We start from the raw sequence: 27,881 nt of genomic DNA on the forward strand, positions 1-27,881 counted from the left end.
TGCATAAACAATCACGTTTTTGTTAATAAAAATCACTGTCCCAGACCAGCTGAGCATGTCGGGGACAGCGCTGGGAGTGGAAGCTGGGTCCCATGGAGGGGCCGCGGGGACCCCAGGGAGGTCTATAAGGGGCTGTCTCCAAGAGAAGCCGGGGACCAGCTCACTGGACAGTGGGTGCAAGCTCAGAGGCGCCCCGGGGATGTGGCCACCAGACCCCTTCGTGCGGGCGCCATGTGCATGCAGGGGCAGCGGAGGCTTCAGAAAGACCACGAGGGCTGGGGGGCGTGCAGGTGGTCCAGGAGGGGCCAGACGAGCTGGCCTGGTGCCTGTCGAGGTGCTGGCCACAGCGCCCCCAAAAGGCCCATATCCCCAGCTGGTAAGGCACAAAGTTTCGTTTCCCGGGCCCGGGCCCAGCCTGGCCCTGGTGCTCTGCTCCGCAGCATGTCCAGTGGCCCGCTGCTGTGCGGAGGCTGCCGCGGGTCCGTCACTTGGCTTTGGGCTTGGGCCTGAGGCCTGCGGGGAGGGACAGAAATGACATTAGGGAGCAGCCTTGCTGGGGGGCAGTGCTGGGGCAGTGGCATCCGGGGCTCCAGGCTCTAGCTAGCTGTCACCACTGCCCAGGGGGCTGTCTGTGTGTCCCTGGGTCCACTCTGACCCAGGGGGCTGGGTCCCCTCTGACCCAAGCCCTCTCCCTGACAACAAGGCTTCCCCAGGGGCCGGGGGGAGTCCTGTGTCTTACTTCCCTGCATCGTAGACCCAGCTGCACTCTGTCTGTCCCCATCTGTCCCCACTGTGTCACCTCCTCTCCCCGGAACTCCCTTACAGTTACTTCTGCACGGGCACTCATGTTGCCCCCCCACACACCTGTTCTTTCTCCCACTGGGGCCCGAGGGCAGCTGGGCCCCGCCCAGCCTGCACACCTCCCTGGCTGGCCCTGCAGGCCCCCTGCCCATACCCATGCCCTCAGTGCTCTCTGGTCCAGGGGCCCCCGCCCCCCCTGCCCCCTGGAGCCGGGGGCTGTCCCTGGGGGTCCTGGGCAGCCTTGGACCTGAGCACGGCTGCTCAGAAGGCAGGGCAGCTGTGGCAGGAACAGATGGTCAGAAATCACTGACAGTGGGTGTCAGCTCCGTTCCCACCGCAGAGCGCCAGGACAAACAGCCAGGCAGGGGTGGGGTGAGGGGGGAAGGGTGGAGACAACACACGGAGGGAACCGAGGGGGCCGCTGGGCCCCAGAGCATCGGCGTGGACGACACCGACGGGTCCTCCACGCGGCACTCACAGAACGGCGAGGGAGAAGGAAGTTTGTGGGAGGGATGGAGAACAGGAGTCAGTGCTCTGTAGCCACCAAACGGAAGACGTCACCCTTGGCACCAGTACGGGCCGTGCACTGATCAGTGAGGACGGCACTGGGCAGCGGGGAGCGGTCGACACCGTCACCCACCAGGAGATCTGTGTCACCATCAGTAAAGCAGGGGACAGTCGGCCCCGCGCCTGTCCAGTGATGCTCGGGGCGGGACAATTGCCACCGGTGTAGAAATCCCGCCCCAAACACAATCAGGACCCAGTGTGTGTGTGTGTGTGGGGGTGTGTGGATGGGACGAGACACACCCACAGCGAAGGTGTCTTCCACGATCTCCGTGTCACCCAAGACAGGAAGAGCCTGACCAAATCCAACAACTACAAGGGTGTGACCCGGACATCTGGCTGCAGGGGGCCTGTCACCGACAGCCTGTTCTGGGGACAACGGCCTTGTGCTTAGGAGACACACTCAGGGCCCATGCTCCGTGATGTCTACAAATAATCATGAAGTCATTCAGTAAAGCCGAGGCACCAAAGATGAATAATTTTGCAAGTTTTTGCCTTTCCAGGGTGAAGGGGAGGTGGCAATGTTCATTTTAATCTCCTTGCAAATTTCCTGTCGGGTTGAAGCTTTTCCCAATCAAGAGCCAGGAGACAAAACAGTGGGATTCCTTCCTGCTGCCCTCAGCCAGGGGCTGGCAGGGCTGGGGAGGGCGCCAGCCACACACGCCTGGCCAGCAGTGATGGGAGCCCATGGACCTTCCACTGGACAGTGGCCACACGTGGCTGCCAGCTCCCAAACCCACAGACTGCACAGCCAACTATCCCCCTGCCCAGAGCCAGCAGCCAGGGCCACATGGCCAAACCTTGGTCCTTAACAAACACGCCCGTACTGTCGTCAAGAGCACGTGGGTGCGTGACACCAGAACCAGCCCTGGCACCGAGGATAGTGTGACCCTTGGGGTGAACTGTAAGGAGACTTCACCACTGCCCCCGCCTCCCCCGGCGCCCGTCGGACCTGGCCTCTGTGCCCAGTCAGCCAGCACAAGGTTGTGGCGCGGAGTCCGGACACTGGGCACACCTGAGCATGGCTGGGGGTGTGTGGGGGTCAGATGGCCCTGAGCTCACAATTGGGGGGGGGACAGGGGTCACCTATACTGGGTGCCTCCCACCCAGGACAGACGCAGCAGGGCCCAGTCTGTTTGTGTGGCTGTATCCGTGAGCCTCTCCAGCCACACCAAAGACCCGGCCTGTCCAGCCCAGGATGGGGGTCCTGGAAGGCCCCTGTGTCTCAACAGACCCACTGACACTGTCGCCAGGACCGGGCCTCCAGGGAGAGGACATGGCACACCCCGCTGAGGGGCCCGCTTGTCCCTGGCAGCCTGTCCCTGGGACGTCCCTGTCCCTCACTGCCTCACTGTGGACACGAGTGACCAGCACCAGGGCCAGAGGGAGGGTTGGGGTGCGCCCTGCGGACAGACCCAGAGTAGAGGTGTCACCCTGGAGGCCACAGGGCAGGGGAGGGGCTCAGTGCAGCTGAAGGTTAGGCAGGGTTAAGGCTGGGTTAGGGACGGGGCAGCCGTAGCTTGTCCTGCGGGCCCAGGAGGACAACCGCCCCTCCCCCAGGCGCTGGAGCCTTGCCCTCCGGAGGACACCCAAGGGGCCCTGTCCACTCGACTCTCTCGAGACCCGTCTGCCTGTCGGGCAGCTCTGAGGTGGCCACAGCAGAGGAGACACCAGCTAAGCAAGGCCCGGCTCCCGCGCTCCCCGGGAGGGTGGGGATGGGGTGGGGGGCAGGGAGCCCCACCACAGGCAGCAGAGGGGGCCAGGGGACGGGGACACTGCAAGGAAGCCGGGTTAGCGTCCAGGAGGGCCAGCGGGCCGCCGCCACCACCGTTATTAGTGCAGAGCGCCAGGCCACGTACCTACCTCACTGGATGACACAGAATCTTTTTGTTTTATTATCGTCAGAGTCAGGGGCAACCTCTGCTTTCAAATAAAAGAAATGCACTCAACCACTTATCACCCCCCGAGCATGGCGCCGGGGCTGCACAGACACTGAGCCGGGCGCAGCCGCGCCCCGGGCCCCCAGCCGGGCGGCCTCCCTGGTGTGGATCGGAGTTAGCGGGCTAGGGTGCGGCGATGCGGGCCGGTGGCCCCCAAAGTCACCCCTCCCGGGGCAGAGGCGCTCCTGCAGGGCTTGGACCAGCCCGGGAATTGTCCTCACGTGGGAGGAGAGGGGAGCAGGCTGCGGGGACAGGCCCGGGGACTTGGTGTGCTAAGGATGAGCTCGACCGCACGCCGGAGCCCCCGAGTCCTGTGGGACTCGCCCACCCAGGTCCTGCCCGGGGGTGGAGTGAAGGGACACAGTGACATGAGAGGAACCCCACGTTACCTTCCTGGATCCATGAAGGACGCTTCTTCCTCCGCCTGCCCATCCCCTTGGAGGCCCGGCCCTGGGCCCTGGGGAGGGTGCCAGACCCTGAGGAGTCAGTCACCGAGTCCTCGGAGAAGGACCTGTCCAGGGACGTGTCCAGAGCAGAATCTGGGGCCACATCCTCCGGGTCCTCGTCCCCGCAGGGGCCCGGGGCAGGAAGGCCGGGTCCCCGGCCATGGGCAGCTGTGTCCTCCGGTCCCTCTCCCGTGCTGTCGGCTGCGGCCTGGCAGACGCCCCGGGGGGTGGGGGGGTCCTCAGCATCCTGGCTCGAACCCAGGGTCCCGGAGGGCTTGTCACTGGAGAACTGGAGGGGCTTCAGGGCCTGAGCGTCCCCTAGCGCCACCGGCCAGGCTTCCGCAGAGGGCTGTGGTCCCAGGGGGTCCTCCGTCGACAGGAAATCGCTGGCATCGACATACCAGGAGGATCGCCTCTCCTGGGGCCCGGGGCCGTCCCCTTCCAACGGGTCTTCCGTGGGCTTCGGGCTGGAGGGGGCAGCGTCCACGAGGTCCCAGTCTCGGGGCTCCATGGCTGCCATGGTGTCGAGACCAGGCCGAGGGGCAGGGCAGCTGGTGCCTCCCACAGGTTCCCCCGCAGGGCCACTGGAGGCCCCTGTGGAGGGAGTGTGTGTAGGTGGAGAGAAGGGAACCCCAAACCCTTCTGAGAGCACCCTGCTCAGGATAAGCCCAAGCGAGGGCCTCCCTCCTTCTCAGCTTCAACCGAACGCCCCTGCCCCCGGAGCCTTCCCTGGTGGCCTCCAAACTGGTTCCCACGGGCAGGCCCAGCCTCGGAGTCCTTGGTGTGTCCACAGGGGAACTGCGCCCAGGGGCATCTGTCAGTGGGCCCTGGGGCCCCATCTCTCCTCCGCACAGCAGCAGGACACGTGGAAGCACTGTCAGGGTGAGTGGTCTCTCTGGCCCCACCTCACAGCTGTCCCCTATCTCAGGGCAGCAGGGGAGATGAGAGGACTCCCCTGTGAGATCAGGGAGGGCTTCCTGGAGGAAGGGAGGTGCTGGGCCCAAAGGATGGCGCAGGGAGGGGATGGTGGAAAGAGAACTGTGAAGAGCTGGGCGAGGGTCCTACCGGGTGCCTTGTCCCTTGGGGGATCTGCGGCGGCCAGCCTGCTGCCCCCTTCTGCGTCCCCTCGGCCCCGCGTCGTTTTCCGTAGCCGGAAGCCCTTCCTGATATCAGCCAGCAGGGCGTCGATGACACACACCTCCTCCTGCTTCTTGCCTCCCTTCCTGACTGAGAGGCCCCAGGACCCTTAGAGCCGTGGCTCACGTAGTCCCCAGAGCCCACCCGGCAGCCTGAAGAGATGACCCCCCGTGGTGGGCAGCAGCACAGCACAGGCCTGCCCCCTGACCCCCAGTGGTGGGCAGCAGCACAGCACAGACCCACCCCCTGACCCCCAGGGGTGGGCAGCAGCACAGCACAGACCCCGCCCCCTGACTCCCAGGGGTGGGCAGCAGCACAGCACAGACCCCGCCCCCTGACCCCCAGGGGTGGGCAGCAGCACAACACAGACCCCGCCCCCTGACCCCCAGGGGTGGGCAGCAGCACAGCACAGGCCCCGCCCCCTGACCCCCAGGGGTGGGCAGCAGCACAGCACAGGCCCCGCCCCCTGACCCCCAGGGGTGGGCAGCAGCACAACACAGACCCCGCCCCCTGACCCCCAGGGGTGGGCAGCAGCACAGCACAGGCCCCGCCCCCTGACCCCCAGGGGCGGGCAGCAGCACAGCACAGACCCCGCCCCCTGACCCCCAGGGGTGGGCAGCAGCACAGCACAGGCCCCGCCCCCTGACCCCAGTGGTGGGCAGCAGCAGCACAGCACAAGCCCACCCCCTGACCCCCAGGGGCGGGCAGCACACAGCACAGACCCACCCCCTGACCCCCAGGGGCAGGCAGCACACAGCACAAACCCACCCCCTGACCCCCCGTGGTGGGCAGCACACAGCACAGACCCACCCCCTGACCCTCAGGGGCAGGCAGCACACAGCACAGACCCACCCCCTGACCCCCAGGGGCGGGCAGCACACAGCACAAACCCACCCCCTGACCCCCCGTGGTGGGCAGCACACAGCACAAACCCACCCCCTGACCCTCAGTGGTGGGCAGCAGCACAGCACAGACCCACCCCCTGACCCCCAGTGGCGGGCAGCAGCACAGCACAGACCCACCCCCTGACCCCCAGGGGCGGGCAGCAGCACAGCACAGACCCACCCCCTGACCCCCAGGGGCGGGCAGCAGCACAGCACAGGCCCCACCCCCTGACCCCCAGGGGTGGGCAGCAGCACAGCACAGGCCCCACCCCCTGACCCCCAGTGGTGGGCAGCAGCACAGCACAGGCCCGCCCCCTGACCCCCAGTGGTGGGCAGCAGCACAGCACAGGCCCCACCCCCTGACCCCCAGTGGTGGGCAGCAGCACAGCACAGGCCCACCCACCCCCCGACCCCCAGGGGGGGACAGCAGCACAGCACAGGCCCCACCCCCTGACCCCCAGTGGTGGGCAGCAGCACAGCACAGGCCCACCACCCCCCGACCCCCAGGGGGGGACAGCAGCACAGCACAGGCCCCCCCCCCCGACCCCCAGGGGTGGGCAGCAGCACAGCACAGGCCCACCCCCCCCCGACCCCCAGGGGGGGACAGCAGCACAGCACAGGCCTGCCCCCTGACCCCCAGTGGCGGGCAGCAGCACAGCACAGGCCCACCCCCCCTGCCCCTGCCTGGGCCTCACCAGGCTTCCCGTCCTCGCCTCGCGGCCTCCGAGCCTCCTCCTCCTCCAGCTGCCGCTTCCTCCTCTCGGCCTTGGCCGCCTGCTCCTGCCGGTCTTTGTTCTCCTGTGTGTGTGGGGGGGGGCAGACACAGAGCCCGTGATCCCAGCTCTCGATCACCGGCATGTACCGGCGCCACCCACGGACAGCCACGGGGCGCGGGAGCCCGCTCCGGCCTCACGCCCTGGCCCACCTTCAGGGCGCGGAGGAAGAGGTCCCGAAAGGTCTTCATGGTGCTGAACGTGTCTTCCAGGGACAGCTGCTGGGCGTCCTCGCACAGGTAGCTGGCCAAGTGCAGCTTCTTCTCCTCGATGGCCTGGAACACCTCTTCCAGCGCCTGGGAGGCCTCGATGCTGGCCTGTGGGCACGGGGCATGGAAACGGCCCTGTGAAGGCCCAGGGCGGGTGCCGCCCAGCGTCATCGGGAGACAGTCAGTGCCCCCTAAGCAGGGCCTACGGCTGTAGAAGGGTGGCAGCCACCGGCACTGGCCCACAGACAGTGTGGTCTCCGTGCAGGACCAGGCCCCGAGGACCAGGGGACAGGACCTCCTGCGGTGTCCTCGCTCTGCCTCTCTCCTTCCCCACGCTCACCTGTCCTGCCCTGCTCTGCTACCTTACAGACAGTGGGCACAGCAGGCACTGGGACGCTGGAGGGCCTGCCTCCCTGGACACCACATTCGGTGCCACGACGACCGCCCCACCCCGGCCCAGGGTTCCCTGCCTGCCCGCCTGCTGGCACTTGCCTGGACCCGCTGGGCGTACTGCTCCTGCACCTCGAGGACCGAGGACGACACCTTCCGCTCCATCGCCAGGAGCTTCTTCAGGTTGTTGCCGGACTCCGAGCGGATGATCTCAAGGTTGATCCTAAAAGGCCGGGCGGGAGTCAGGTGCAGCTGACGTCCAGCCTGGCTGGGCAGTGGGGGGCCTGCACCCTGCACATGCGCGGGTCCCCAGAAGCGTCAGGGCTTTGGGAGGGGTCCAGTGGAGTGGGGGGAGGGGCCTGCAGCGTTAGGACCAGAGAACCTTCCACAGCAGTGGACCCTGGAGTTGGGACAGCCTGGGCTGCCCTCCCAGAGCTCTCTCTGTGTGACCCCATGGATGTAGCCTCTCTTCCTGGGCCTTAGATCCCCTGTCTATACGCTGGTGGAAGCACAGGGCTCCTCACGGGTGAGCCTTTTAAAGTGGCTATTTAGACCAGCCCCCAGCGTGACCAGGGCCAGGTCATTCCCTGCCCCTTCTCGGCCTCAGTCTCCTCCTCTGAGTCACACCGGGACCGGCCATGGTGGACATGAGGTCATGTCCCAAAGAGAAGCGTGTGTTCTATTGGGCAGTGGTCCCTGGGGGCGGGGGCCTGGCCCAGCCCCCTTACAGACGGGGACCAGAGGAGGGGCCCTGGCTTGGGCAAGCTACCCGGGGCAGGAAGCACTCACCCTGCCGCCTGGGAGGGCGGCTCCAGGTCCTGGGGCAGCTGCAGGAGGTCCGGGTGGCTCTTCTCCACCTCCTGCAACGGCAGATGTCCAGGGAGACTGCTGCGGTCACCAGGCCTGAGCCCATCCCTCTGCTGCCCCCCGGCCCTGAGTGAGCACCTAAGGGCCACACTGCTCAGAAAGGTCTAGGCACTCTGGGCCTCCCCCCTTCTTTCCCCTGGTCCTGGACGGGAGCCGGAGGAGGGGGCAGGGGAGACAGGTGGGGCAGGGGGCTTGAAAATGAGGGCTCTGGGAGGGGCTGGAGGCAGAGTGGGGCGGGGCGAGGATGCATCTTGAGGGCCCAGGACACGCAGCAGCGAGGTGCCCGACCTCCAGCACGTGGTGCAGCAGCGTCACCCGGCTCTGCTGGGACTTGGTTTCCGTGAGCTTCAGCAGCGTGCTGATCTTGAAGCCATCCGCGTTCCCCGTGTGGCTGCCCTGCGAGGGACAGGAGTGAGTCTCCCTGCCTCCCGGCGATGGGGGTCAGGGCGGGGCGGGGAGGCGGGGGCGCAGTCAGCAGTCACTCACGTAGTTGAGGAAGTTCCCGATGCGCAAGATCAGCTGGCAGAAGACCGGCAGCCGCTGGCTGGTGAGCAGGCCTGCGGAGGGCTGGCTCAGGGTGGGTGCGGGTGAGTGGCTGGAGCCCCCCACCCAGACAGACAAGCACAGGGGCTCTGGAAGCAGGTCCCCAACGTCTGTGTTCACTGAACCCTCACAGCCCGGGGGCAGATGACCACCATTCTTCTCCATGGGTGAGGAAGCAGAGTGGAACCTTCTAGAACCTGCAGCTGCCCTGGCTCTTAGCGAACCAGCCTGTGGGGCTTCCGGAAGGCTATCTCTCCTGACTTTGTCACCGGGTTGGGAGTGGACGTCTACTGCTGTGTCTCCAACATGGCCATGGCTGCAGGGAGTCCCTGCGGACTCCTCACTGTGAGGCAGTGGTGTGTGGGCACGCACACATGCCTGCATGCGGTGTGTCTGCATGTGCACACGTGTATCTGTGTGTACGCACACGCGTACATGAGTGCATGCATGTGCACGTGTGTGCAGGGCAGTGGTCTGGGAGGTGAGGAAGGCCAGCAAACACAGGTGCTCTTAGGGACAGTCTCATGCTGGCGATACAGGGGCCGGATGGGCACCCCCACCTGTGCTGGCCCCCCTCTCAGGGCCCCACTCACTGTCGCAGGCGGCGAGCACCAGCTGGGCCTTGGGCCGCACCATGTCCAGCAAGACGGCCGTACCCTCACACAGCAGCATGCACTCGACCCGCAGCTGGTAGCTGGGGTGGCAGGATGGGCAGTCAGGGCCCGGGCCTTGCACACCCCTGCCCTGGCCGCACTGCAGGGGCCGAGGTCCAAGGGTCCATTCAGCACAGAGCTGGGGGCCCCACGCCCATCCCTGCGCAACATTCCATTCCTGGCGGGGCCCCAGAGGCAGGTTCAGCAGGACAGGGCGAGGCCCAGAAGGGTGTGTGAGACCAGCCCCAAGTGCCGAGGATGCCCCTCTGCCTTCCTCTCCTGTGGTGCATTCCTCCCTCCTGGGCTGGGCGGGATCCTGGGCTGGGGCTGGGAGGTCACAGCGCCCTGCTCACTGCCCACCACCCATGGTCCCCTCGAGAGGCCCCACGGCTGGGGGTGCGTGAGGTGGGCACGGAGCCTGCAGGATGGCCCACACAGCCCCGCTCTGCCCTCCAGGTCTGGGCCCATCTCCTGCCCTCGCCCTGCCCAGGCAGGCGGTCCAAGCGCACCAGGGGATGCCCAGCAGCAGGAGGTAGAACTGGTCGGCACTGGACAGCTTGGCTTTGTCCTCCGTGAACGAACGCAGGTTCTCAATCTGCAGGAGGAACCCCACGCATGGAACCCCGGCTTCTCCCTCCCTTCCCAAGAACCTCCCCCCAGGGACTTTCTGCTGGTCTCACCCACTCCATCTGGGTGTAGCAGGGTCAGCGGGCTGGTCCCCTCCCCCTGGGGCGCCCTAGCGGCGGCCGCCCGCATCCCGCTGACCTCGTGCTTTTCAGGGAGCAGCTTGAGCAGCTGCTTGAGCACCTCCACATCAAACTTGGTAGTGTCCCCCGCACGGATCATAGCGGTGACCTCCTCGTTGGAGCTGGAGGGTGCGAGAGGTTGGGCGAGGGTTCGGTGGGCGGCCCGAGAGGGACCCTACCCGTCAGGTGGGGACAGTCCCTAGGCCCACAATACTTCTGGTCACAGCACGGGCTCCCCCACACCCATGAGGCTGGAGTGCACAACTGGGGCTGTATAACCGCACCCCCTTGGCCAGAGCACTGCCTCCCCTTTTAGGGGACTGCTCAGGACATAGCGGCACTCAGGGGCTCTCTGCGGGGCCAGTGCTGACACCTGCAGGGGTAAACTGGGGGGGGGTAAGGAGGGGACTGGGAGGCAGGGCCAGGTCCTCGCCCCGGCTTGGCAACCCCCTGTCTGTGGCCTTGGCGGGGGGTTGCCAGTGCTCTCTGGGTTTGTCTCCCCAGGGAGTCTGAAGTGGGGGTCTCCCAGGCCTCCAGGGGGCACACTCTGAGGCTATACCCTCACTGTCTCTGGCCCCAGATGGGGTGTGCACTTCCCAGGGACATGGCCCCAGGTGGGGCGTGCACTTCCCAGGGACATGGCCCCAGGTGGGGCGTGCACTTCCCAGGGACATGGCCCCAGGTGGGGCGTGCACTTCCCAGGGACAGCCTGCAGAGGGCACCTCTGAGCCCCAATGAATGGCCCCTGGGCGGCTGGGGATCCGAGACTGGGAAGGGGAACTGGGTCCTGGAGCTCACCACTTGAACTGCTTCAGAAAGATGTTGAGGTTCAGGCTCTTCTTAGAGTCCAGGAAAGTGATCTGGGAAATACACCGCGGGTCAGCCAGTCCCTGGAGGGCAGCGCAGGGAAGGGGGCACCCCCAGAGCCCAGGCCCAGGCCCCACCTCCTTGGGCTCCTTCCTGGCCAGGACTGCCGCCGGCTCCTTGGGCTTGGCCACAGGGAAGCAGAAGAGCTGCTCGATGCTGGAGAAGTCGGGCTCCACCACCTCAGCACCCAGGCTGCTCAGCGAGGCCCACATGGAGCTGTGCTCTGCGGGTGAGGTGTCCGTCAAGCTCATGCCGGCCCCGTCACCCAACTCATCCAGGTGGGCAGGCAACCTGACCTCCAGCTGGACTCGGCCGTGACCACTGAGCACAGCACTCTAGAGGCCCCACAACAACGAGCACCCAAGTGTGTGGGCAGCGCAGGGGTTTGGGCATCAGACACACACCAGCCTCCGGGGTGTGCGAAGGCAAGGGTCCCCACAGGTGACCTCGGATCAGTTCTTGTCCTCTGCCCCCACCTGACTGTGCCAGGGCTGAGCCCAGAGCAGAGAGAGACTGCCTTAGCCCTGCGGGCCCCCCCAAGCACACATGCTACAGGTACCACCTGCCCCTCTCCTGCCCAGCAGGGCCCAGCCCGCCCCATTTCTGGAGAGTAGCCACTCATGGGGGACGGGGTCCAGGGTCCTCACCTTGCGCCACGTGGGATGGCAGCTTCTGCCAGTTCAGCTTCTTCATGCGCAGGGTGGGTGGGTTCACCTTTCGGTGGCTAGGGACCCTGGCAGAGCCCAGGCTGTGGTCTACCTGAGCCTCAATGACCTCCTCCATGCTACCCACTGCGGGGGGGCCAGGGATGCCTGGCAGGGGCGGGGGTGGGGGTGGACATCCCATGCCTGGGGGTGGTGGAGGTGCAGGAGGTAGGGTCCCCTTAGAGCTAGGCAGTGGCGGTGGTGGAGGGGGTGGGGGGATCGCGGTCCCTGGGCCTGGTAGGGGTGGGGGTAGAGGTGGAGGGGGTGGAGGGGGAGGTAGGGGGAACGAGGTCCCCAGGCTGGAAAGGAGAGGTGGTGGGGGAGGGGGCGGAGGAGGAGGTGGGGGCCCAGCGATGGAGCTGGGGAGGGTGGGTGCAGGCGGGGGTGGGGTGGGTGCCCACTGCTCCAGGTCAGTCAGCTGTGGAACGATCTCGCTGCTCGAACTCTGGATATGGACAGTGTGCAGGCCGGCGAGAGTCACCGCTGGCTGCAGGCTCTCCACACCTGCCTTTGGGGTGCCTGTGTTTTGGGAGGAGCTGCCGTTCCGACTCTGGCCTAGGTCGGCCTGGACACTCTTGTGGGCCTTGTGCAGGGAGCTTGGGCGGGGGGGCCGCCCCTTCACAGACACTAGCCGCTCAACCATCTCCTCCAGGGTGCATTCCTGGGCTGTGGTGGGCAAGGCTGGGGTCAGGCCAGAGGGCCAGGGAGAAAGGCATGGCCCTCCCTCAGGCAAGGGGCAGGTTCGAAGTTAAGCATGGGCGCCTAACCCCCATGGCCTAAGACTTTTGAAGTGCGCCCACCAGGCTGGGTCAGGGAGGCAGCTGTGGGCAGGGTCGCTCACCGTCACTGGCCAGGAGCACGGCCCGGTTCACCAGGCTCTCCAGGGCTTCCCAGAGCAGCTGGCTGGAGCGGAGGCCAGGCTCCAGGTGCAGGAGGCCCTGCAGCACTGACAGCAGCTGGGAGGACGCTGGGGAGCAGCTCACCTGGGTGGGTGGAGGAGGAGGGTGGTCAGCGGCCGTCCCCTGCCTGGGGGGGACTGACACCACCGGCCTCAGTTTGCCAGGAGCGTCCACCCCATGACTACACTAAGACTCTGAGGGGTCCCAGTCACGAGCCTGCAGCAGCATTGGGTGACACACTGGTGACATTTGGGGCCAGACAGCGCTCTGGGTTGGAGGCTGTCCTGTGCATAGCAGCATCCCTGCCCACTGTGACGACCCAGGGTCCAGGTGTTTCTGGAGGCCCCTGGGGACACACGCCCTGGTCTGAGAACCAGTGGGTGATGCTAGCCGGCAAGGTCCGAGCTGGACCGGAACTCAGCCTCCTGGACTCGGGCTGTTTCTGAAGTCCCCTCAGTCTGCCTGCTGGTGGCCAGCCTGCTGGGGCCCAGGACAGCACAGCCACCTCTGGGCAGCCCTGCCCTTGGAACCCTGTCCCCTAGTCCTGTGGCCTCCTATTCTAGGCCCCTCTCCTTTCCAGCCCTGGACTGACCCCTGGCTGCTCCCCGAGTTCGCTCCAGTTCTGGTCCCAGTGCCCAGTCACAGAGGATCGACCCGACTGGGGCAGGAAGGCGGCTCTCCCGGACCCCGCCCACCTTGTGGAACAGGGAGGCGAAGACCTCCTGGTGGCTGTTCATGTCGACGCCTCCGCAGACCTGCAGCAGCTCCTCCTCGTCCTCCGCCTTGGCCTCATCGAAGGCCTCGAGCTGGATCAGCAGGTCTGCATCCTCCAGGTCCCTGCGATGGAAGGGGCCGGGGCAGCTCAGCCCAGAGCTCCCCCCAGCCTCCCCTGACCCGAGCCAGACGCACAGACAACCTGAACGGGGCTGTTTGTGGCCAGCATGGCATATGGTCACCATTGTCAGGGGGCAGCCTAGGTCTGTGGGGCTGGCTTCTACAGTCAAGGGACAGAGTCTCACAGGCTGGGGGGCTGGGAGGGCCCCACCAAGACCACACCTGAGGGGGGCGTGGCTCACTGCAGGAGCAGCGGGAGCTTGAGTGTTCATTGGGCCCAGGAGCTGCCAGTCATCTTAGCCTGGCCAATGAATTGCACCCTCAGCAACAAGGGAGGCCCTCTCAGCACCCCAAAGACTTCTCTGCCCAAGGCCAATTGAGCACCAATCACATCAGCCTTTTTCTCTTCTTCCTGGGGGTCCCTCTACCCCAAGCTGACTTCCTTAGGGAGAACTCCACCCTGGAGAGTGATCCTGATGAGGCCTCAGATGAGGGTTCTTAGCTATCTGGGTTCTTGGGTACCCAATTAAATTTGAATTTCAGATAAACAATGAATGATTTTTAGTGTATGTCCCACGCAGTATCTGGGTGTACTTATACAACAACGTTGTCTATCTACAATTCAGTGTAACTGGTGTCCTTACTATATACTCGGCAACCCTAGTTTTAGGGGTGGCTGCCAAGCCCCTGGGTAGGAAAATTCCACAGAGCAGACTGTCCAGCAGGGCAAGGGAGGGACGGGTGGGTTCTTGCTGGGACCTGGGGTCCCCCCTGCCCATCTGGAGGATGGCAGGTCCTTGGGACCCTTGGGACCTAAGAGGGAGGTGGACCAGACTCTAGGAGAAGCAGGTGGGCACTCACCGAAGCCGAGTCAGCACATCCAGCAGCTGCAGCCCTGGGGAAGGACAGATGGGGTCAGCCCCCGGCCCTCAGTCACTTGTAACCTCTGACACCTTCCCCTGGGCTCACTCCCGACCCCCAGAGCTGTGGAGCAGAAGTGGACTCTGCCATTCCCATGGGACACCATGGACATGAGGCTCAGAGGGAGACATCTCATTGGACAATCAAATGCCTGTCAAATGGTCACTGTCACAACTGGTGGGGCACGGACTGTGGGGGTCAGGACCCTGCCTTGCACTGAGAGCCTCCTGGGCTAATGTCCAGGGGTCCTGAAGGCCCCGTGCACCGAAAAGCGCAAGTGGGGACAGAAGGTTTCCAATGCCTGTGACTCAGGCTTCCTCTGGGGCCCGGGGGAGGGGGTAATTGGGGGAGCTGGGGGCATCTCCCTGGGGGGGGGGCAGGGCAGGCCGGGCTGACCGATGAACTCGCCGCGCAGCTGGGTGCGGGCACGGAGGTCCTCGGGGCCCAGGATGATGGCGTTGATCACACTGAGCAGGGTGACGACGTAGGGGACATTGTCGCTGTTGGTCAACTCGGTCATGATCACGCTAAAGCGGTACTGCTGGCTGCACACCGTCTGTGGGGTGTGCAGGGGTCAGCCGGCACCCCAGGCCCCGCCCAGGCCCCGCCCAGTCTCCCGCCACCCACCTTGTAGTGGTCCAGGGCATCCAGGGCTAGGGCGTGGCCCTCGGGCGAGTAGATACACAGGGCGGCCAGCAGCTCAAACACCTGCTTCTTGACCATCACGTTGGACGTGTCCAGAGCTGCCGAGGGCCAGGGGGAGGCTCAGTGGGGCCCAGGTGTCCAGGAAGAGCTTCCCATCAGCCCTTCCCTGATCTGGGCCTCTCTCCGCCCAGAACTCCCACACCTCAGCTGGGAAAGCCCCCACAGGCAAACATGGGGTACTCTGCACACAGCCACCGCCCACATCAGGTGCTGACTTCTCCAGGTGTACAGACTGCCTCCTGGACCACAAGGGCTAACTCAGGTGACGAGGGCTGCCGTTTAGTTCTGAGAGGCCCTCGCTGGCTCAGGGTCCTTGGCCCCATCAGCATACCTCCCCTGAGCCAAGCCCGGGCCCTCTCCAAACTTAGTACCAACTGCCTCCCACCTCATTTTTGAGCCAGGAGAGTTTCTGGGGGCATCCCTTGGCTGGCCCTGCTGAGAGCAAATCGCAAAGGGCACAGCCAGGCCTGGGTCTGGCTCAGATAGGAACGATGTGACTGCTGTCTCACTCACCCAACAGGCACCCGTCCCCACTGTGGCCCGCCTGTCACAGCCCACCCCCAGAGTCCCCACTGTGGGGAATCGGTTAGTGCTATGGAGCAGCACAGCCTGGCGGGCAACGGACAGAATGACCTCTGTGTACCAAGGGCCACCTGGGGTCTTTCCTAAGGGATGAGGACTAAACTACAGGATGAACTAGGGAGGCTTTCTGGAGGAGGTGACAGTGAGACAGAATTTAAAGGGAGAGCAGGACTTTGCAGACACACAAGACAGGCAGCAGCCTGGTGTGGAGGTGGAGACAGGGGTCCATAATTGGAGAAGCCCCCAGGTGGCAGGAGCAGGGAATGGGGGCAGGGAGGTGATGCCATCAGCAGGTGCCAGCCAGACCTGAAGGGCTTTGGCAGGCTAAGGTCAAGGGGCTCAGAGCCAGGCAGACTGTAAGTGGGGCGAGGTCACAGGACAGAAGGGGCAACGAGGTGCATTTGGTGTAGGAACTAGGGCTCCAAATTGACCTAGGGGCGGGGCTCGGTCAGACTTGGGGCAAATGGGAACTGGTGCCTCCTCCAGGAAGCCTCCCAGCCTGCCCAGCCAAACTGTCTTCTCCCAAACTGTATGCTCAGCCCTCCCACTGCCTTCCATGGCCTGAGCCTCATCCTGAGCTGGTCTGTCTGTCCGCGCCCGCTGCCGTGGGGGCCCCGCGTGGCTCACCCTGAGAGAGCTGGCGCACATAGGCCTGATTGCTGAGGATGTACTCCATGCCCTGCTGTGAGTTCATGACGGCGCGCACGCAGCTGACGCAGGTGAGCTGCAGCAGGGCGTCGGCGATGCGGGCCACGCCGCGGCCCGACAGGCGCGCCAGGGCCTCGAGCAGCAGGTCCAGGCCGCTCTGCTCCAGGAACTGCACCATCCAGGCGCCGTCGCTGCCCTCCAGCCGCTTGCGCAGGCCCGAGTAGTTGACCACGGACGGCATCTGCAGCAGCCGGATGCAGAGCTCGGGGTCTGCGTTCTCCAGGTTGGCTTCCGTGGGGTCCGAGTCCTGGGGCCCCAGCTTCTCCTTCAGAGCCGCCCACTTGCGCTGCGCGCCCTCCTTCACCGACATCTTGCCGAACTGCGGGGCCAGAGAAAGGCAGGAGTCAGCCAGGGTGGGATCCCCTGCCTCGGTCTCCCCACCAGCAAAAGCTTCTCTGCGCTTCTTGGTGACTCCCTGCAGCACCGGTGCCGGCACCCCTGCGCCAGGCACTCCTAGCACCCATGATTGACTGCATCGCCATAGCAACCAAGGAGGAGCAGCACTGCCCCGCTGTGCGCTTGGGGACTGCTCAAGGACCCAGGGGCTACACTGGCAGCAACGCCACTGACCCAGGGGTGACAAAGCAACAAAAACATTGTGTCTGGGTCGCCCTTATCTCACCCTGGGCACTTCCCCTGCCCAACAGATGGGTCAGATGGGCACGCTGGGTGGGTGATTCCAGTCCCCGGGCACTTCCGGGCTGCCTGGAGTACATGAGTGTGGTTGGAGAGGGGCTGACCCGAGGGTCATGGTCAACGCCCACCCGGCTCTGGGCAAGATCAGGGCCCTGCGGGAAAGCGGCCCTGCCAGGTCCCCGCTTCTGTGCGCTTCAGTCTGTCAACTGGTGTGCAGACGGAGGACAGGGCACCCCGCCCCCAGCAAGTGGAGATTTCCCTGACTTCTACCGCAATAAGTGTAACCCCTGCCCAGGATGTCCCCCCAACACATGCCTCTGTGTCGTCACCACACAGACCGAGCCCCCCTCCCGGGGCAGTGACACTGTCCCCAACCACAGCCCCTGGGGAATGGCCCCATGGCTCTACTGCAACCATGTATGGCGTGGGTCTTATATTTAGCATCTGAGAAGGGCCGTGTGGAGCCACAGGGAGGGAACCCCAGGGACAGGGCCTGGCCTCCACACTGCCCACCCCTAACCCTTAGCCTCCCCCACCACTGAGGCAGGTCGTGTGCACCCCACTCTACAGGAGGGAAAAGTGAAGTGGCACTTAGAGAAGCCAGGTCACATGCCCACAGCCCCAGAACTGGAAACAGCAGAGCCACATGAGACTGGACCCCAGAGGGGCCCTGGAGCTGGCGAGGCCACCAAAGCTTCCCTGTAAGGGCTGCCGCTCCTGGTAGCTCAGAGGGGAGACTCCAGGCACCATCTGAGGTTATGCAGGAGACAGAGGCTGGGTTGAGGTGACAGCCCTGGTGCCTGCCCCCTCCGAGAGGCCTCGCTGCCCTCTGCCTTGGTAAGGGTCTTGGGTGTCCTCCCCCAAGCTTCCAGAGCCAACCCCCGGGGCCTGATGGGGCAACAGCAAACAGCCTGGGGACACCTGGCATCTCAGCAGTCCCTCCTCTGTCTGCTGTGGGTCCACACCAGGAGGCCAGCCAGCCCCTCTCCCTCCACCTGACCAACTACACTTTGGGACCCCTGGGATCCTCCCGGGCGGCAGTCTGGCTGAGGGGAAGAGAGGGCTCCGCTGACCTGTGGGTGCATCCAGCTCTGGCCCTTGCCAATAGGCACTGGCCAAGTCCCTGTCCTGTCTGAGCCTGTTTCCTCAGCTGCACTGGGAGCATCCTGGCAGGCAGGGGACATGGACACCCTCTGTAGGCAGCAGGGTGGGTCAGGATGTTTATCAGCCTGCCCCCAGGGCCTGAAGCCTTGGTCCTGTGTTGGGCCCGGTCAGTAGAGAGCCCAGAGCCCCCCCTGTGACTCCACAGTCTCCCCTCCCCTCCCAGCCCCTGAACTGGCCACTCACCCAGATGCGCAAGACCTTCCGGCTGCCTCTGCCCCCCCACTCCAGGCCCTGCCTGGGGCTGCCCCTCACGATCGCCTGGCTCCTCATAATTGCTGGCCGCTGAGCTACCCAGCTGCTGGCTGCAACCCTGGTCCCTCCTGGGCAGCCTCTTGGTGGCAGGGAAGGGGGCCGCTCCCAGCACCATGAAGAGCAGAGCAGATGGACCTCGGCATACACAATGCCACAATGCCACCCCCTTGGGTGCTGCTGCTTAAAGAAGGCCCAGAACTGACCCTCCCCTCCCCGCCCCCATTGGCCCAAGGCCCTGTTTCTTTGGCATAGGCTGAGTGGACAGAGCAAGAACTCTCCCAGGCCAGGCTTCTGGCATCCCAAGTGTCCTGTCCAGCCAAGAGTCCCCGGGGTTCCTGGATGCAGAAAAGTCACATCTCAGGGGCAGCCAGCGTTGCCAAGACCCGTGACACCAGCATTGCCTGGTACCCCATCCCTGGAGCCAGAGGTTCACACCCCAGAAAGAGTCTGCTTATGAGGCCCCGAGCTCGGTCTGTGGGGTGAGAGATGACCAATCCTGTCTGTCCAGAAAGACCCCATGGTGTGCACCCTGCTCTGTATCCTGGACCCGAACTGCACAAGCCGGCCATGCCCTACCCGGAGCTGTGTGGGGCAGTGAGCATGCACAGGGCTCTGTTGGCTGCAGTCTAGTGTGGATGGGTTGTGAACTCAACTGGGGACCTAGTGGCTGAAGTGGGGGCAGCTTTTCCAAAACTGTGATGCACCAGTCCAGTCCTAGGCTGGGCACATCTCCCTAGAAGTGTTCCAACTGGTGTTCAGGATGACAAACTGAATATATAAGTGGACAATGGCTAGGCCACATATAAAGATAGAACTCTGACCCACAACCTGCCCAGGAAGCCAATCCTTCATCTGCAGGAACCAGCCCAGGAAATTGTTGGATTTGCAGGAAGTCAGACCTCCCTCTCAAGGGACAGCCCCGGATGCAACAGCCAGCCCTGCTCAATAACTGACAGCTTCCATACTTCCCACTTCCAGCTTAGGACCCACCAGAGAAGGCCACATGTGCTCCCCAAGCAGTCACATGGGCCACCCCACTTCTAATGAGCTGCCCAGCTTCCCCAGGGCACCCTTTTTTTCTATATATTGTAACCATCAACATAACAATGTATGTATGTGTGTGTGTGTATATATATATTACATGTATGTACTATATACATGTACATCTTGTATGCACAGAGGCACAGCATAGATACACCTAGTAACTCCACAAAGCTCCCTCACTCTCCTGCCTGTCCCCAGTCTCTGCCAAGCACAGTGCTGGTGGCCGACTCCAGGGGCCATTAAGTAGCTCGGAATAAGCAGCCTTAGCTTTCTGCCCGGGTGACAGGGAGCTGGGGCTGAGTGGACAGAGCGTGAACTGTCCCAGGCCAGGCCTCTGGAATCCTAAGTGTATTTATTTTGTGACCTGCTCCTAGGAGCGGGGCTGTGGGGCACGCTCTTCCTGACAATGCCTGGGACGCCTGGGAGACAGGACCTTGGAAGGTGGGGCCTCCTTTCTGGGCTTACTTGTTCTGTACCCCCACGAAGGGACTAGTCTGTGATCTCCATCTGTCAAGTGGCAGCGTGTGTCTCAGAGGGTGGCAGCAGGGTTTTCCGCGGAGTAACTGGACCCAGTGGGCACACAACGAATGTTCAGGAACACTCCCGTCTGCTGTAATGCTGTCTGGGGAGGCTCCTGGCCCTTCACCCTCCGGCCCAGCCCAGTCCTGCAGGCCGTGTCTGGCTCCCAGGTAGGCCTAGCTTCAAGACCCGGAGGACCTTCCCCAGTTCAGTCTCACCCGATTGGAACGCGGCCTGCCCGGGGCGGGGCGGGCGGGGCCTCCCGCGGGGGCGGGACCTGCGCAGGAATGTGATCCGTGTGCTCAGAGCGCCGGCGGCGGCTGGGGGCGTGGCCACCCACGGGGGCGTGGCCTGCGCAGAAATGTGCATTGGCAGAGCTTTTCTCAGCCAGCACCACTGCTGAAGCAGGCAGAGCAGGGCCGTCCGGGTTTCCCCGAGTTCAAGTGCCCCATGGCTCAGGCCAGCTGAAAGGTCAGGGGCGTTTCAGCACCCCCATTTTGCCCGCTAGCCAGTGCACCCCTCCCTCTGCACCCGAGGAACTATATGGGGCAGGGGCCTTTGCAGGGAAGGACCATGAGGCTGGGACATTACTGAGATCGTTCAACTTTTTCTACCAATTGTGTGGCTTCCCAGCGGGATGAGGTCATGCCTTCCCCTTCCGACTGGGGCTCCTGAACATAGGGTCTCCCTCAGAGCTCTCCTGGGGGTCACCTGCTGATCCGGTGGTGTTGATGGGTGGTCTGAGTGCCCCTAAATGAGACAGGGGCTGCCTTGGGAGCCTGGAGGAGACAGTGACACTGACCCACCGTCTATCTTCCTGCCCATGCCTGGACGAACTGGCATGAACTGGCATGGGGATGCTGGCACCTCCATCTGGGTGCCTACATGCCCGGGCGGCTGCACCGACTCACGGGAAGCTGGGAAGCCGCCGCCCCTGGCTGGCGGTTGTCTATCAGCCTGGGTGTATGTGTGTGTGTGGCGGGGCAGAGTCAAAGCACCCCTGCCACAGAGGGTGAGTTTCTGAGGCTGACACTGGGCACCGAGATGTGTCCTGGGCACAGGCACTGGAAGGCCCCGCACAGGCCCATCTCACTTTGAGCAGCACAGTGAGATGGGAAAGCCCAGACTCAGGGCCAGAGCTTGGCACCCTTCGGAAGGGGGTGCTGCCTTCTGTCCCTGGATCCCTGTCAGCGTTGGCAGAGGGGTCTTAGGGAGCCTAGGGGTGGGGGCCAGGCCAGGCTTGGGCTGGGGACATGGGCACCTGGGAGGCCGCTTGCCTGGGGTGGGAGGCAGCTCCAGGATAGCTCTGCCAACATCACAGGAACAGGGGTGCTTCTGGGCTCCGAGCCAGTGGGGGCGAGTGCAAAGAGTGAGCCTGTCTTCCCTGGGTGGGCGGGCAAGGTGGCAGGAGCGGGATTCCGGAACAGGGAAGCAGGGGCTGCCACGCTGTATTTTTAGCTCCTCCAAAAACCCAAAGTTTTCCACTGCCTGACAACCCTTGGATTGCATTCCTGGCGGCTCCCTGGACTTCAGGGGCAGCCCAGGCCACTTGGGCAAAGGTGGGGGGCCTGGAGCCCTCAAGGAACCTGACTGACTTGTGTGGGTCCCCTGAGTGGGCTCATCCCAGGTAAGGGGTCCTGGGCACAGTGAGAAGCAGGCCCCCAGTTTGGATGATACCACACCGTGTAGGATTTCTGACCACATGAAAACATAACATGTCACACAGGACATGAACTCGAACACTTATCAGAAGTTGCATCGGGGTAAATACGACCGGTTTCATAATTAGAGAGAGAGAGAGAGAGAGAGAGAGAGAATGAGAGAGTGAGAGAGCGAAGACAGTGAGGGAAGAGGAGCAACCCATCTCCTCAAGCGGCTGCACCAGCTCAGATCATCAGGGAGCAAAGGGCAGAGCCAGTGGCTGGGTTTCCATGGCACTGCAGCAAAGAGCGGGAAGGGGGGGCGGAGGACAAAGGGGCAGGTCTCTGGGCAGGCTGGGTGGGTGGAGAGCCAGGGCCATCACTGGTCAGGGAGGCAGGCCAGAGCTTAGCCCACTGTGTGTGTGCCCAGGGCTGGGGGCAGGTCAAAGTGATGTCAGACACACTGTGGCAGGCCTGGCCTGGCTGCATCCTCCGCGGACTCCGCCCTCCCGGGTTAGGAACAGAAGCCGGTGGAAGGCAGAGTGAGGGCAGGCGAAGGACTTGGGCAGACAGGAAATGCCTACGAGGAGAGGGGGGTGGTCAGTGCTGTCTTGGCCCCTGCCCCAGGCAGGGGGTGCTCCCAGTGCAGCCCTCAGCTGGGCACTGTGTTTGCTGGGAATGGGCTGGGGTGGTCTGGGAGAGCCCCCTCCCTAGCAGCTCGCCTGGTTCAGCCGTGGGAGGGCAGGAAGGGTGGAGGCCCGCTCGCCAGGAAGCCTGGCTTTCGCTTCCACCTGCACCGAGGGCGGGCAAGGCCTGTCTCAGCCTCGGCCTCCAAGCTGCACAAGGAGCAGGGCCTGGCTACTTCTGACACTCTCAGAGCAGATCCTGGGGGGCCCCGAGGCCGAGAGCCCCAGCACCGGAGAGAGCTGCCTTGGGCCAAGGAGGACAGTGGCCCCTGGCGCCCCTGGTGGCTGAGTCTGCCCTGACAGTGGACACTGGAGGGAGTGACGTGTACAGACCGTGGTTAGGGGGTGGGGAGGATGAGGAACTTGGTGGATCCACGGGAAGCAGCGTTTGAACCAGCCACACGTCCACCTGCGGGGCTCTGAGGACGCAGGAAGGTGCCCGCTGCCTCGGTTCTCTCTCCCAAGACCAGACAGATGCTGTTCTGAAATGCCTCTCCCAGGAGGCCCTGTGTCCCTCCCTGGTCCGCCTGCAGCCCTCAGAAAAGGCCTCTCCCGGCCCAGGAGAACCTTCCGTGCCCAGGGAGAAGGACCAGCCAGAGACAGACTCTAATGTGTGTGCCAGTCTAGGCATCAGTCAAGGTGTTGGGGTACGATCTGAAGGCTGCCCACTGCAGGACCCCAAGCAGTCCCTGCCCCCAGCCCTGCCCTGTGTCCCAGGGCCAGGCTGCCTGCCCCAGAACAGAGGAAACAAAGCAGCAGATTGAAGGTGGAGGAGGGGCCCCAGTCGGCACCACCCGGCACTGCCAGGGGCTGCGGCCAGAGGACAGCTCAGGTTCCGGGTGAGACCAGGCTCTACGGCCCTCGTTCTGTCCTCAAATGGGGATGAGCATGTCAGTGCTGACCAATCCCTGCCCCCCCCCCCCCCAGGGTGCTGGGCCCACGTGGGGTTGGGATATTGTATCAGGAGCCTGGCCCAACCGGGTGAGCGAGATCCTCAGCCTCTGGCTCAAGATCCTGGTGGCGTTCCTTGCTGGGCACCTGGGGCTCATTCTGGACTCGCTTTGCTCATCTGTAAAATGGTCTCAATGTTCTCCAGGGTGCCTGGGTTGGATGGGCCAGTGTGACCGGCAAGTCCCCTTCCTGGGTCCAAGCTCTGGGCCTCTGTCCCGGCCTTCCTCTCACTGCTCTGCCACCGCCCACAGGCAGGCCCGACTCCTGTGCCCAACCGCCAAGGCCTGGCCCAGTCCCCCGCTCCGTGGGGACAGCCTAGAAACACCAGGTGGGCAGGATCCAATCTGAGCACCCAGGGCTCCCTTCTCAAGCTCCTCAGGGCCGTGCAGGCTCGTGGGGAGCAGCGCCCCCGCCCCACCCCGGGCGAGTGAGGAGCAGATGTCTGCCTCTCTGCTGCTGTGCGTGGGTGGCAGTGCCAAGCTGTGCTTGCAGCAGAAAAGGGACCGGGACACGGATGGCGGAGGAGGCAGGCTGCATGCTGAGGACACATCCCGGGGATCGGGGACCAGGCACAGACAGGAATGTCCTCTCCCACCGCTTGCCGGGGTCCACCAGCTGTTGGCAAAGGCCAAGAGCAAGCTCAGGGACGGGGAAACCCTGGCTGGGTCTGCTGGGACTCCGTGTGTGTGTATGTGTGTGTGTGTGTGTGTGTGTGTGGTGCAGGGGGCGGGGGTGGCAGTGGCTGGGTACAGTGAGGAGCTTGGCTTGGTCTGCTGCAGCCAAGTGCAGGCTTGGAGGCCGTGCAGGGACCGTCCCCTCCCCCCGTGCCATCTGTGGCGAGAACTGGACGCCTGGCCGTCCCCTCCATGAGCACCATGTTCCCCCCAGGCAGGCTCCACACCAGGCTTTGACGTGAAGCCTCTGTGGCACCAACTGAGAAATGGGAAGCAGTCTGCCTTCACCTCCCCACCGGGTTCTCCAGCTGGGCGCCCATCCACGGAGACCTTCAGCCAAGGGCTCTGGTCAGCCTGGCCTCCCAGGCGGCCTCTGCCTTCCCTGCGGGCTTGGCACCTTCCCCGCCCCTCCTTCTCACTTGGGATCCTGGGGCTTTGCGATGGTGGCGGGGAGGGGGACAGCCCAGGCCTCCAGGTGCGCCACGAGGGCCCGCCAGTTTTCACCCTGACCCCCTGGCGAAATGCCTTCTGTAAGTGTGCCCAACGGGGTGCATACCACCCTGTGGCACAGTGGCAAAGGCTGACGCATACAGCAGGGGCTTTATAAACGGCTCTTGCCAGAGGATGGCACTGATTCTGTCATCCAGCTACCCAGGCCTCAGTTTCCTCCTCTGCGAAACACAGCACCCACTATACCCAAACCTCACCAGGTGGGTGTGAGGGGACCCCAGGCGAGCGGAGCAGGCTGGGTCACACCCTCCTTCCCTCTCTCCCTCTTCAGCACCGGCCCTGATCCGGGTACCTGACCAGAATGTCAATGTGGACAGGCCAGGCTCGGGGACAGGCCAGGCTCAGGGACCTATGTGCCCCAGGCAGAGGGGTCACCCTGAGCAGTTCCTTGTTTAATGACACCTTGGATGGAGTGCCCCTTCACCACATGGTCTGTGTGTGCCAGGCAGGTGGGACAGTTGTGCCAAGAGACCCCACACTGCCTCAGGATTCAGGATGTCCAGTGCTCAGAGGTGGACTGGGCAGAGCCATCCTTACTAGGATGAGGCTGGTGGGAGCGGGGACCTCCCTAACAGAAGGCCACAGGGTTGCATCCTGTTCTCACCTCCAGTGACGGGGAGCTCACCCCCTCACATGCAGTCCCTCCTGCATAACGGGCTGAAACCAGCCTTCTCATCTTGGACATTTAGAGTCTGCAGGCCTGGCTCCCGTTTGGCCTGGACCTCCCAGTCCTTGTGGCCTGCCTTCCCTGGACACTTTCCCGACCACCGTCCTGAAACAGGTGGGTGTGCCTTCCTCAATCCACTGTGTGCACCGGACACAGCTGACCCATGCAACAATTAGGCACCGGCTATGTGCCAGACTGCAGTGAGGAGAGAGGGGGCCGGGCGGCCCTCAGACTATGGGGGAACTGTCTCCTCCATCCTCCTCTGGAGGCCCTGAAATGCCGGGGGCTTGAACTTGCCTCAGAGAATGCCCACCATCCGGTCCTGACCTGGGCCACAGGCCCTCGTGGAGAGGCCACACCAGGCTGGCTGCACTGCCCCCTGCCTCCTGCCCCCACAGGTAGTGCCCTGCTATTATCCAGTGATCAGACACCACACCTGCCCGCAGCCTTCAGGAGCCTGCTACCTCTCCCAAACCCGAGAACAAGCGCTCTTTGATGAAGGGCAAACGGAGTCTATTTAAGGGAGGCAGGTCCCGAAGTGAGAGGTGTGCACAATTAGCTCCCACAACCTGTCAGCACCTCCACACTGTGCCCCTCCCTGTGGTGCGGGAGCAGGGGAGGAGGGGCAGACAGGCCTCCTGGGTGGTCACAGCAGGGCAGCCCCACCTGCTCATCTCAGTCCACTCTCCCCAGCACGGCCCCTCTCCTGCTTGCAGAGGGGATGACCTGCCCATCAGCACAGAGCAGGAGCAGGGGACGTTTAGGGGTTAAATGGAAGGACAGGACTCCATCAGTGGGAGGGGGCGGGGGGGGGGGAGGGTTACTCCACCAACCGCTGGCTGGTGAGGGGCGCGGACAGAGTGAGGCCTCAGACTGAGACCCGGAACCAGTCTCCACTAGGAGCTGTGGCATCCACTCAGGAAACGCCTGTGGCCCTGGGTCTCACTGGGAAGGGGTTCAGGGAGCAGGGCTCTGACTGAGTCCCTGCCTCCTCCACTGCAGAGTGACCGGGAGGAGGCCCACACCCGAACCACCGTCCCCCACCCTTCAGCGTGCAGGTGGGGAAACCGAAGCCCAGAGAAGCAAGTGTCCTGGCCAGGTCCGACTGCGAGGAAAGAGAGTAGAGGCAGGACTGGGTGGAAGGAACTTCTCAACTCAGGCGCCTGTGTGGGTGGGTGTGCCTGGTCTCTGGCGGTGTCACTCCTGGTCCTGGCTGGGGCAGAGTCAATGGCCATCTCTGCTCTGCCACTCTGACTCCAGGTGTGTTTAACTGTGCTGGGGCACTAACGCCAAGGTCACAAATGATGCGGCCACCACGCAGCCTGGGGCCCTGGGTCGCAGAGCCTCAGGGGCCAGGCAGACACCCTGACTGTGCTTCCCAGGAGCAGCTGGGGGCTGGTGGGGACACAACTGGTCACCCTGGCTTTACTCCTGAGGTCCGGGTCACTCCTGGGTTTCCCCAGTAAGGGGTTCCAGGGCTGGGACTAGGGGCGCAGAGACCAGCCTGTCGCTCCGCCTACCAGCCGCACCCAGGAGGAGCTGAGAGCAGCGCCTGGGCTCGGTCCCCCAGGGCACCTGTGGGGTGCTCAGGCTCTGTGTGCACCCGCCTGCTCGGGAGCAGCCACAGACCCAGCAGCCCGGGGGACCACAGGACCACGCGCCTGGCGGTGCCAGCGAGGCGGCGCACCCGAAGTGGAAGTTTATTTTCCCAACTGCGGCTGATTCACGGTCAGGATGTGGCAGCCGCGGGGCGGGGAAATTGTGCAGGCACCATGTGGAGCCCCGGCCGCCCCGCGACCCACCATCCACAGGCAGCGCGCATTCGGGCGGCGTATCCGCGCCGGGGCGGCAGTGCCAGGTGTGCGCGGGCCGCGGGGGACCTGGGAGTCCTGGGGTCCCCGCCGGGAGCTGGGGCCCCGCTGCCCTGCGTCGCTGGGCTGCTTTCCGCCACCCGAGACTTACAGGTCGCTCCCCTCTTCTACAACCCCAAGCGGCCCCATTCGCCCGGACTCAGTTTCCCCGAGGCTCCTGGTGGACCCAGAGAGCGCAAACTTACCGGGTGGGGGCGGCGGCCGGAAATGCGGGGTGGCGCCGGAGCTCAGTCCTACTGGGTCCGGGGCTACGAGCAGCCGGCCCACCGCGGGCTCTGCTCTGCTCGGGCGCGGGCTCGGGCTCCGGCTCCCGCGGGGCGCCGGAGGAAGAAGAGGCACCGCCCCTCCCCGCCCGTCGGCGGCCACGTGGGGAGCGGGCGCTGGCCGGGGGCGGAGCCCAGAGGGGGGGGGGTCGCTGAGGAGGCCCCGCCCACTCCGGTAGGGCCTGACGGGGTTTTTAGGGGATCTCCCACGTTTATAAATACCTGGACGGCTTCCCGCGGAGATCCGTCCCTTCTTAGCTGCCCTCCTGGCTCCTAGGGGCGGGGGCGACACACCTACCTCCTCACTGTCCCCTTTCCTGGTCTCCACTGCACCCCCCCCCCAACATCTCCTCCAGGTCCATCACGCCCCGCCACTCCCACTCCCGACAGCCAGCGGTCTGACCTGGCAGGTGGGACCTGATTCCCGGTGCTTCTCTGTCTCTGCCCCTACGTGGGACCCCTGCCCAGGCCGGCTGATCTTGCGTTCTCGTCTGTTTCCTCATGGAAGACTGCTCTTCCCTGGCTCTGGGATGGAGAGCGTCAGTATCAACCAGGCCAGCTCGTGCAGCCTCCTCTCAGCAGCCCTCCCTGACTGCCATGGTGGAGTCTCTGTGATCTCTGAGCAAGATGGATTCTAGGGGGTGCAGGCAGAAGGCCTGAGCGAGCTGCCCTTGCCCCCAGCAGGCCAGACCCTGCCCATGACCCCCACCTTGCCCAGCCGGGGCCTCCCCTTAGTAGGCTTGGGAAGCCAGCCCCCAATTCTGTAAGCCCCTTCCAACATCTAACCCTGAAGCAGGCGGGGGTCCCAGGGCACATGAAGGAGCCCTGTCC

The 27,881-nt window shown here is 64.4% G+C and overlaps 1 protein-coding gene across 5 annotated transcripts; it reads right to left on the reverse strand.

Moving 5' to 3' along the window:
• On the reverse strand, positions 1-27,129 carry INF2 (inverted formin 2). Of its 5 annotated transcripts, none has more exons than XM_066275334.1 (23): positions 26,973-27,129; positions 16,093-16,492; positions 14,806-14,921; positions 14,575-14,734; positions 14,119-14,152; positions 13,119-13,260; positions 12,366-12,507; positions 11,468-12,190; positions 10,898-11,043; positions 10,752-10,813; positions 9,973-10,075; positions 9,717-9,802; positions 9,148-9,248; positions 8,498-8,568; positions 8,300-8,407; positions 7,934-8,004; positions 7,247-7,367; positions 6,698-6,862; positions 6,468-6,570; positions 4,817-4,978; positions 3,695-4,345; positions 3,229-3,285; positions 1-513 (listed from the first exon to the last, which is right to left on the reverse strand). In XM_066275334.1, the coding sequence occupies exons 2-22, from the start codon at positions 16,481-16,483 to the stop codon at positions 3,230-3,232; spliced, it is 3,714 nt and encodes a 1,237-aa protein (XP_066131431.1). In that variant the 5' UTR covers positions 16,484-16,492; positions 26,973-27,129; the 3' UTR covers positions 1-513; position 3,229. The 5 variants fall into 5 exon arrangements, with proteins under 5 accessions (XP_066131431.1, XP_066131432.1, XP_066131427.1 ...); XM_066275335.1 differs by lacking the exon at positions 26,973-27,129 and adding an exon at positions 19,735-19,939; XM_066275330.1 differs by lacking the exon at positions 26,973-27,129 and adding an exon at positions 18,157-18,251.
• Between the last annotated feature and the right edge of the window lie 752 nt (positions 27,130-27,881).

Source organism: Saccopteryx bilineata, chromosome 4 (genome assembly GCF_036850765.1).
Source record: "Saccopteryx bilineata isolate mSacBil1 chromosome 4, mSacBil1_pri_phased_curated, whole genome shotgun sequence".
NCBI lineage: Eukaryota > Metazoa > Chordata > Mammalia > Chiroptera > Emballonuridae > Saccopteryx > Saccopteryx bilineata.

What these genes read in the sequence shown, in the direction of transcription:
- INF2 (XM_066275330.1), bottom strand. Translation starts at nt 18,243, where the DNA reads ATGAGGAGCCAGGCGATCGTGAGGGGCAGCCCCAGGCAGGGCCTGGAG. An exon ending in CCAGGAAGGAGCCCAAGGAG is followed by an intron (nt 10,814 to 10,897) that starts GTGGGGCCTGGG and finishes TGTATTTCCCAG; the next exon opens with ATCACTTTCCTGGACTCTAA. An exon ending in TCTTCCTCCGCGCCCTGAAG is followed by an intron (nt 6,571 to 6,697) that starts GTGGGCCAGGGC and finishes CCACACACACAG; the next exon opens with GAGAACAAAGACCGGCAGGA.